The sequence below is a fragment of the Macrobrachium rosenbergii genome, chromosome 6 (genome assembly GCF_040412425.1).
Source record: "Macrobrachium rosenbergii isolate ZJJX-2024 chromosome 6, ASM4041242v1, whole genome shotgun sequence".
In the NCBI taxonomy this organism is placed as follows: Eukaryota; Metazoa; Arthropoda; class Malacostraca; order Decapoda; family Palaemonidae; genus Macrobrachium; species Macrobrachium rosenbergii.
The window spans coordinates 46,643,583-46,654,011 of record NC_089746.1 but is presented as its reverse complement, the minus strand read 5'-3'; the positions used below and the strand labels follow the sequence as shown (position 1 = coordinate 46,654,011).

The following is a 10,429-nucleotide window of genomic DNA, read 5'->3' as shown; positions in this document are numbered from 1 at the left end:
AAAGACGAGAGTAAAATATGAGGGGGTGAATTTTCGGCCTCAGCGGAAGCGAATCATTTTCTGGAAATTAGAAATAAATTTCGTCCGGGGAGAAGATGATGCTGACACGTTGCAAAACACGAGGATCTTGATTCGAAATCATTTTTCAAACTCGGGTTTTTTCTTTTTCGCCCCGAAAGCAGCTTCAGTCTTGTGGTGACACTGCGGTGGTAGCGTTTGCAATTTCCACTACATGAGTAGCAGAGCGACGTTGCAATAAGTCCTCGGCAGAAGGAAGAGGAAATCCGAAAAGATTTACGAATTGTAAAAGATGGCTTGTAGCCGTGAGAGAGAGAGAGAGAGAGAGAGAGAGAGAGAGAGAGAGAGAGAGAGAGAGAGAGAGAGAGAGAGAATTCGGAGCCTACACTAGCGTCACATAAGCAAAGGTCATCCACATGATACAGGAAGAGAGAGAGAGAGAGAGAGAGAGAGAGAGAGAGAGAGAGAGAGAGAGAGAGAGAGAGAGAGAATTCGGAACATACTAAGCGTCACAGAAGCACAGGTCATCCACATGATACAGAGAGAGAGAGAGAGAGAGAGAGAGAGAGAGAGAGAGAGAGAGAGAGAGAGAGAGCGTACCAACAAAAGCTCAGGTGAGGAATCCAATCCCCAGGGGAAGAAGTAGGGAAGGGGTTGGTTCAGCCCGCATGAGAAAAATACTTCAATAATTGTCATTTTGGTTGGCCCGCTGTGCGTCTCTCTCTCTCTCTCTCTCTCTCTCGGAGACCAGAGAGGGGAAAACTTTATGAGCGACACTTTTCTCTCATTATCAGCGCGAGGGGAAGAATTTTTAAGGAGGAAATTCGAAAAAAAAAAAACAAACATACGCACCGAGGGGATGGAGAGACACTCTCTCTCCCTCTCTCTCTCTCTCTCTGTCGTCGATGGCCAATGACTTTGTCATACCAATGTATTTATAGCCTTTCTCTCTCTCTTTCTCTCCCTCTGTGACGTCACTGTAAGACTAAATATTCGCCAGATTAGCCAGTATTCCTGTCTCTTTATCTCTCAAAAAATCTTCAATGTTTTAGTGATGCTAGCGTATAAAATTAGCCAATTTCTCTCTCTCTCTCTCTCTCTCATGTGGATAACCAGCGCATCTGTTACGCTAGATGTTCCAAAAGATATATATATATATATATATATATATATATATATATATATATATATATATATATATATATATATACTGTATATGCATATAATATACTGTATATATATATATATATATATATATATATATATATATATATATATATACATACATATATATATATATATATGTATATATATATATATATATATATGTATATATACTGTATATATAATATATATATACATATATATCTATACTCGTATAATATATAAATATATATATCTGTGTCTCTTATGTGGATGACCAATTCATTTGTGACGCCAGATGTTTCAAAAGATCTCTCTCTCTCTCTCTCTCTGTCTCTCTCTCTCTCTCATGTGGGTGATCAGCGCATTTGTGACGCTATATGTTCCAAAAGATATCTCTCTCTCTCTCTCTCTCTCTCTCTCTCTCTCTCTCTCTCTCTCTCTCTTTAATAGATCGCTGTAATGACCACAAGAGCCATTTGCAGAAGACGCGACAATTACACACAGGGAGGAGACCAACGCCCTCCAGTGACCTCCATTACTAATGGCCTTTGGACTCGTCGAGCATAATGACGACGATGCCCATCGAGCGAGGGGGGGAGGGGAGGGGAGAGTCTTGGGAAGGATTCATGAAGGGGGAAAGGACGCGGAACAGATCTGGGTTGTCCTTCAGATGATTTTGTGTCTGTGTGTTCGTTTGTGTGTGTGTGTATATATGTATATATATATATATATATATATATATATATATATATATATATATATATATATATATATATATATATATATATATATATATGTGTGTGTGTGTGTGTGTGTGTGTGTGTGCGTGTACACACACGTTTGGGATTTTCATCTTTATTTCACTACCTTTCTTGGCTTCCTTTTCCTTCTTCCAGTGCCTTTCGAAATGTGTAGTTTTTATGAATAGGCCTAATAATAATAATAATAATAATAATAATTCCTTGGCTTTCTTTTCCTCTTGTAGAGACTTTCGAAATGCGTCTTTTACGAATAATAATATAATAATAATAATAATAATAATAATAACAATAATAATAATAATAATAATGTATTATGTAATAAAAATCAACAATTATACGAATAAATTGTTTTAATATGCAAAAGATAAAACAAAGATTTTCGAATACCTGAATTGTGTTCCCCCCTCACTGTCCAGGTGTTCGAAAGTCTTTGTTTTACGCAATTGTGGATTTTTATTAAGTAACAGGTTATCACCATATCGTGAATTTCTTAGCAATAATAATAATAATAATAATAATAATAATAATAATAATAATAATAATAATAATAATAATAATAACTGATTTCACCTTCCCTGCATACAAAAGAACCTGAATTGAACAAATGTTTTCATTAAATAGGAACGATTCTTTTCTTGATTAAATGAGGATCAATCAAACATTAAGCATTACTAAGAAATGAACGCCATTATCTAGTAAGATATTTCTTGACCTCTCTCCCTAATATACCATTTTAACCTTAACGAAACTTTGCATATTTTCCGGGGCACTCTTACTTATTCAAACATCTCCATACGGATGAAAATACAACACCTGGGATTCTTATGTCTTTAATTTGAATGGAATTCTTCACGTTCAATCTACTCGTAGTGAGCCTGTTCTATGTATCCTCAGCATATGCTCTGTCATTTTCCTCCTTCGTTAAGTTAAGTATACTTTAGTTTAACCAGACCAATGAGCTGATTAACAGCTCTCCTAGGGCTGGCCCGAAGGATTAGATTTATTTTACCTGGTTAAGAAACAATTGGTTACCTAGCAACGGGACCTACAGCTTACTGTGGAATCCGACCACGTTATAGCGAGAAATGAATTTCTATCACCAGAAATAAATTCCTCTTATTCTTCATTGGCCGGTCGGAGATTCGAACTCGCGGCCAGCAGATTCCTAGCTGAGAACGGAACCCACCCTGCCAATGAGGAACTACCTCGTGAATCATATACTTCGTCATAAGGCTCATTCTTCCGATTTCCGAGAATCCATTTTCTTACTTTCTCCATTCACAACTTTTTTTCTTCTTTTTCATTGCTTGTGCTTAAATTATTCTTGTCTTTGTCAATTAGTGGTTCCGACCCTCTCCTTTCTCTTATACTTTCTTCTACTTCGTCTACTCATAGTTCTGACTTCCGAAGGCTTATACTTTCTCCTTCTTGTTCAATCCCTGTTTCTGATCTTAGAACGCTTAAGCTTTCTTTTCTTTTATTCCATCCCACGTTTCTGATCTCAGAAGCTTGTTTCTTTCTTGTTCCATCCCGCGTTTCTGATCTCAGAAAGCTTAAGCTTCCTTTTCTCTTGCTCCATCCCACGTTTCTGATCTCAGAAGCTTGTTTCTTTCTTGTTCCATCCCGCGTTTCTGATCTCAGAAAGCTTAAACCTCCCGTTTCCTTGTTCCATCCCACGTTTCTGATCTTAGAACACTTAAGCTTTCTTTTCTTTTGTTCCATCCCACGTTTCTGATCTCAGAAAGCTTATGTTTCCTTCTTGTTCCATCCCACGTTGCTGATCTCAGAACGCCAATGCATCCTTTAGTTTGTTCAATCCCGTGTTTCTGATCCCAGAAAGCTTATGATTCCTACTTATTCTCGATCAGCCTCATTCTTCTGATCTCTGTCAACCACAATTTTCTTCTCCGTCAACCCCCATACAGCGAACGCCTTCCTATTCCACAAACCATACGCACTTTATGTGCTTATGGTGACAGCTGCGCCCTCTGTAACAACTCTGCGGGACCTGGAAGGGTTTACAAATTGGGCAACAGCCAATAGACACTTAGGAGGGATGAGGGAGGATGGAGACGGGGGACGAACTACAACATAAGGTTGAAATCAGAAATAACTCCAGATCCCTCCTCCCCCTAGTACCCCCTCCCAGGCCTGTTTTGGAATGAAAGGAAGAGTTCCTTTCTTCCAAACCCCCCTTCCACGCCTGTTTGGAATGGAGAGAGAGCCTGTTCCCTCCCTCTCCAACCTTCCTTTTCTTTCCTTCCTTCTTCCAGACCCTCTCACACCTGTCTGGAATGGAACTACACATCCCTCCCTCCCTCATTCCGTACGCCTTCCACAGCTGTTTGGAATGGAAGGAGAGCTGTGGGGAGGTGGCTGAAGGCGTATCTCGTATAGCATTGGATGAACAGATTATTACTTCTTGAAACGTGATTCGCTCTCTCTCTCTCTCTCTCTCTCTCTCTCTCTCTCTCTCTCTCTCTCTCGTTCCCTGAATTAGAAATTACTTGAGGGGCATCGGGTCTTTCTCCTATGTCCGCATTTCTTACTTGTTTTTTTCAGTGTTATTCTCCGTCATCAGTCTTGATGTTTTTCGCAAACCCGTAACAATACTGAGATCGTTAAAAAATTCACAACCTCATGAAAAACAGCTGTGTAATACAAATCCACAATTATACAATACAAATCCATAATTATACAGTAATACAATTTATTTACTATAAAATTGTTGATTTTTATTACACAATAGTGAGATCGATATCAATATGAGATCTTTATTTTTAGTTGGAAAGGTGAGTTGTTTATTTTTTTTTATTATTATCATTGATGCTACAGTAATTCAAAGTACGATTATAGTTTAGCTAATGCAAAAAAATATTTACATTTTCCTTGTCCAAACCGCGGCCTTCTTTGACACAAAGGTAATGGGCGTAAGCTAAACCATCCATGAAATCTAAAAATATACAATCGAGTACCGTACTCATTTTATATACACATACATACATACATACATACATACATATATATATATATATATATATATATATATATATATATATATATATTATATATATATATGCGTATGTACATGCTTGTGTCCATGTGAGTGTATGTAATTTTTCACTTGTGAGTGCGCGTGTAAATGTATAAGTATTTTTGCATAAGGTGTATACAGACATACGTACATAAAACTGAACGCTGATTCTTCCTTAGTATAAGACCAAAGCAATGAATAGCACGCATTGCCAAGAGTCAGATGCCGTCACTAACCATGTCCTGTCTCTCCTTCGCAGGCGACAGGAAGCAGAGGACCGAGAGGCCGAACGCCATGCCACCAATCGCCTGATGCTGGGTATCCCCGAAGGTGCCTCCAAGCCCCTGTACCCAGACGCCCAGGACTCCAGTCTCACGCCCTTGCCCCCCGTTCAGATGCAGAGCCCAAGTCCCCCGCTCCCAGCGGTGTGAAACAGAGCCTTCTTCGGGATACCTCGGCCGCCGCTGGTAGCTCCTCTGCCTCCTCCTCCTCCTCCTCCTCCTCCTCCGCAGGGAAGGCAATGATGGCGAGGAAGGAGATCTCGTGTGTGACAGATCTCCTCCTGCTTTGGAGGTTCTCCTCCTCCTCATTCTCATCCTCCTACTCCTCTTCCTCCTCCTCCCCCACCTACTCAAAACGATTCTCTCGTTTCTTTTTTCGCTCACACTTCTTCTGTACCCGCTCCTCTCTTTCCTGGATATGGTAATTGAAAAGCAACTTTTACGATAAACTATAGTTACTTCTCTCTCTCTCTCTCTCTCTCTGTCTCTCCCCCAGTATACGGAGGAAAACAGTACATAAGGGAGGAAAAGAAGAGGAGACGAATTCAGGAGAAGATCCAAGGGATCCCACCAATACCTATATATAGGTCTTCAGGCCATGGAAGACGGAAGGCACTGGAGTGCCCCTACGACTCTATAAAGAGTTCCAGTTCAATCCTAGGCCGTGTCCTAGACTCTTCTTCTTCAGCCGCCTGACGAAGGGGCGCGTCAAACGGGAGACTAATTGCAAGGACACGACAGACAAAGAGACGTCTAGCAGCCAAGGACTCCGAATTAGCCAACGCCCCTGGAACGAGAAGCGCATGAAGGAAGGAATTTATGCTTTATAGAGAACAGTGCAAGTGTAGCCCGAGTGACTGAGACTAATTTATTTTTAGATAATGTAAGAAGTGTCCGTTAGTGATTTTCATAGGAGGCCATTAACAGTATCATGTATACAGTAAAAGTACAGTTCATATACCCCTCTCCCCCTCAACCCCCAACTAGGTACAAGTCAAAATGCCTGGATGCGTTTCTCTGTTATGTATATACAACGCCAGGAAAGGTCGCGCGAAAGAAAGTGAAAGAGTGTTAGTACGTTATTTCATAATAAAACTAACAATAAAAAAGTAAACTTTTTTGTACTTCACTGTGACAGCTACTACAGTTTTTTTTTTTTTCTGTCTCGCGTCTCTTTCAGACGCGCATCATTTGGAGGTAGTTATTTATTTCTCGGTTTCATTCTGTGTTTGAAATTCCAGAGACATCTCGCCATCGAGTGAAGTTGGCCTCCGGCGCCGCATCTGATGACTGACGTTAATAAGTGCTATTATAATACATTCTTTAAGAAATAGCGAAAAAGTAAAAAAATGTGGACTTAGAATCTCTGAATGTTTTGTAGTTACGGTGTCTTAAATAGTGATTGTGAGTGGCGAGTGGGAGCGCTCCGACCTGTAAATAAATATTAATATCTCAAGTGTCTTTGTAATCGTATGTGAAATATTATGGAATGCCTGTAACTGATCATAGAAAGAAGGACCATTTTTCTGAAACGAGGTTATCTTTATCCGTGAAAAATCAAAGGGATCTTTTTCTAACTTGCTATCTTCTCCAGTACGTTTTTATTTTTTATCCTAATATTTTTTTTTTATCTGAATCCCTGCTCTCATCGGCAAGTAATAACTTAAGTGGTTATCTATTTACCATTTTCAATATATCTGAAAATTTTGTTTATCTGAGTCTTATGTCTCATAAACCAATGATAACGTAAGTGGTTATATATCTATCTATCTATCTAAATGCTTCAATATGTTTTCATCTCACCTGAAAAGTTTCTCCAGAAAAATCTCAGGTCTCAACCAATTACCGAAATGGGAATTTGTCCTTCCACTTTAGAAAGAGTTGGTGAAAAAAGGAGCGGAAAACTATCACTAAAAACACGAGAAGTTATTTCCAATCTAGTTCATCAAGAAACTTTTTAATTGCTTTTAAACTGACACGCTGATTGGTCCAATCAGTTTGGTTAATTTTAAGAGTCGGAATTAAATTCGCTTCGAAATGTTTTCTGTTTTTTTACCGGAAATAATTTTTTTTTTAATCGAGAGATCTTTTTCCCCCCGATGTAGTAGACGTTTTATTTGCAATGTGCAACGCTGTTTTGATTTTCGCCATCTGAGTCAATAAAGATTTGATTCCGAAATCCTTCTGTTCCCGGGGGGCAATCCCAGCGCGGACGCTCCCTTCTGGCACTGGTGAATATGACAGTACCTTCGACCCGGGAGCGTCGTTTCCCACCGACGATGAAGGCGGCGCCCCCGCCCCTCCTCCCCCCGCCGCCATCTCTCCACAAAGGCAAAATACGAAAATCCATGACTGTTCTCGGAAAGGTATGAAAGTGACTGACGCTGCGAAAATGCATATGAACACAGCGACACAATATTTCAGGCAGAGCGACAAGAGGCCTGAGGATTGTGGCGGCCTCTCAATGAAAGCAGGAAAATGACGAGGGGGCTGTTTTCCCAGCCATTAGCATCTGATTAAGTGCTTGTAAGCTCGTCGCCAGTCATTTGTTCGAGCGATCGCTCTGGGGCCATCACGCACCAAGAAAGGATTTCTTGCCGGGATGCGAACACGAGCTCGATTTTATTCAGTCCCCTCAGAAGGATTTAGCAGCTCCATTTTCAATCCCTGAAGGACTTCTTAACGTCAAGTGAAAGGGATGCTTGCATCGTTAGTTTTTTTTATTTTCCTTCTTACCCCTGTTTAACCAAACTGGCATGACTAGATCTCATTAACACGTCTTTGCCTATTTCTTAAAAGCATCACATTACACGACCCTTAAATCCTACGTGCCTCTATATATATATAAAGTCTTTCTAAAGCCTTTCCCACCGCCTCCCGGACTGACAGCAAGAGACGGACGCAGATAGAGGTGGAAACATGTTCGGCGGGAAATGTGCTATGTTTAGCGGGAATTGTACCATGTTTGGCGGGGAATGCGCCTTCACCCAATCATGAGCGACGTGCAATTGGCGCGAAATCTGGCCTTATCCAATAGCGAACAATATTCCCTTTGCCGCCCGCTGTTGCATGTATTATCAACTTTGCAGTGCATGGCTGGCGATGATATACGAGATCACAAGGGGGTTATGCGAAGCGCCGTTTCGATACACACAATATTATGATACAGGCCCGTTAAGCAACACATAGAACTTATTCCCAGCGGGTAGAATTGTCATTTCATTTTCTGTGCGGCGGATATCTCTCGCCTCCGTTCCTCGACATCAATGCTTTTATTTCTAAATGGACCGTGTTCATGTATGATTTCTATTATTTCTCCGCTGCCTCTTTCTTTTCTAGTCTGTTCCTTTTCCTTTTCCGTAATCATGTTGTAACTCTCTGTAATTCACCGACTTATGAAAAGGGGGAAAAAAAGTTAATCTGATTTTGCTAAATGGATGTTTTGAAAAGAACGACCAACACATCTTTTTCCTCGTTATCTTCTTCTTCCTCTTCTTTGTTGAGCTATTGTGGTTAAGGATGTAATTTGCCCCTTCAAAACACAAACACACCAGGGACAACAAAACTATGAGAATAGGATGTTAAAAAAAAAAAAGCAATTTCATTTATTAACGTCAAAGGCAAAGAAAAAAAAAGTGGTTCCATGCCTGTAGAACCTGTGTAGAGTCTGCTTAACGTATTATAATGATAATAATAACCTCTATTTGAAGACGAACGCCAATTAAGCGGCCTTTCTCATGTAGTCATTACAGCGAACCTTATCAAACCCCGGGTTCAATTCGAGATTAAATTACAACAGCAGCTGTTGGCGACGTCTCTCTCAAAATGTATCTAATGGAGGCCATTGTATGAGAAAACTTATTTATGGCGCCTTGCCATGAGGTGTAATTATGGTAATGAAAATCCGGCTTGTCATTACGCATGCCATCGGAGTGGTTGTTATTCCCCTTTGAAGACGAGGCCGATGAGGGGTCAATTGTTATCAGTGTTGTTGTTATTGTATTGCCGGTAGTATTCTCTCTCTCTCTCTCTCTCTCTCTCTCTCTCTCTCTCTCTCTCTCTCTCTCTCTCTGCGGTAACCGAATCATGCGTTTCACCGGAGAGAAATATTTTTCACTGAAAAACTGAATTTCTCTAGCGCACTAGGAAAACTTCTCTCTCTCTCTCTCTCTCTCTCTCTCTCTCTCTCTCTCTCTCTCTCTCTCTCTCTCTGTGATAACCGAACCCTGCGTTTAATCGGAGAGAAATATTTCTCTTTGGAAAACTGAATTTCTCTTGCGCACTAAGAAAACTTTTTTTTCTCTCTCTCTCTCTCTCTCTCCCTCTTTCTGATGCGCCATTAAGGTCGACCTCTGCCTCAATGAAGTCTTTTGTCGTGGCAGCTCCCTGTTCGGGGAACCATTTTCTTTTCATTACTGGTGTTATTCTTCGGATTCTGTTTATTTATTTATTTTTTTGTTTCTCGCATATGACCCTCCGTGGCATCTGATAGCTATTTTCGGGTGGCTTTGTTCCCGGAGAGAGAGAGAGAGAGAGAGAGAGAGAGAGAGAGAGAGAGAGAGAGAGAGAGAGAGAGAGAGAGAGAGAGAGTTTCATGACTCATTTACTTTTGGCCATTGATTTCATTCACTTCTATTTGTCATAATCAAATTTATTTTCCTTTTCACATTGGCCTTTCTGTATTATTGCTTATGAGTCAGGGAATGAGTCTCTTTCACGTGAGGAAATTATTTCTATCTGCATTAAAACACAAAAATATTAGTATATATAGACTGTGAGTACATTCATATATATATATACATATATATATATATATATATATATATATATATATATATATATATATGTATATATATATATATACATATATATATGTGTATATATACATATATACATATATATATATATATATATATATATATATATATATGTATATATGTATATATATATATATATATATATATATATATATATATATATATATATATATATATATATATATATATATATATATATATATATATATATATATAAAACCTTTCATAACACAGCTACTTTACCTTTTTCTCACATTACCAAATCCTTCAATATTCCTTCCTTGCCATAACAAGTACAAAACCGAACAAAAGCGTATTATATCAAGGACTGTATTCATAACGAAAATTACAACTTACCTAAAAGTGGTTTTG

At 39.3% G+C, this 10,429-nt stretch overlaps 1 protein-coding gene across 3 annotated transcripts in view; it reads left to right on the top strand.

Moving 5' to 3' along the window:
- LOC136839512 (T-cell leukemia homeobox protein 3-like) overlaps positions 1 to 9,776 on the top strand; it is a 148,602-nt gene extending 138,826 nt beyond the window's left edge. For 2 of the 3 annotated variants that reach the window (XM_067105686.1, XM_067105687.1), the window contains one exon: positions 5,219 to 9,776. In XM_067105686.1, the coding sequence (XP_066961787.1) occupies positions 5,219 to 5,390 (172 nt within the window). In that variant the 3' untranslated portion in view covers positions 5,391 to 9,776. The remainder of the gene's footprint in view (positions 1 to 5,218) is intronic. The other variant, XM_067105688.1, reaches the window with a different exon arrangement.
- Positions 9,777 to 10,429: the final 653 nt, after the last annotated feature.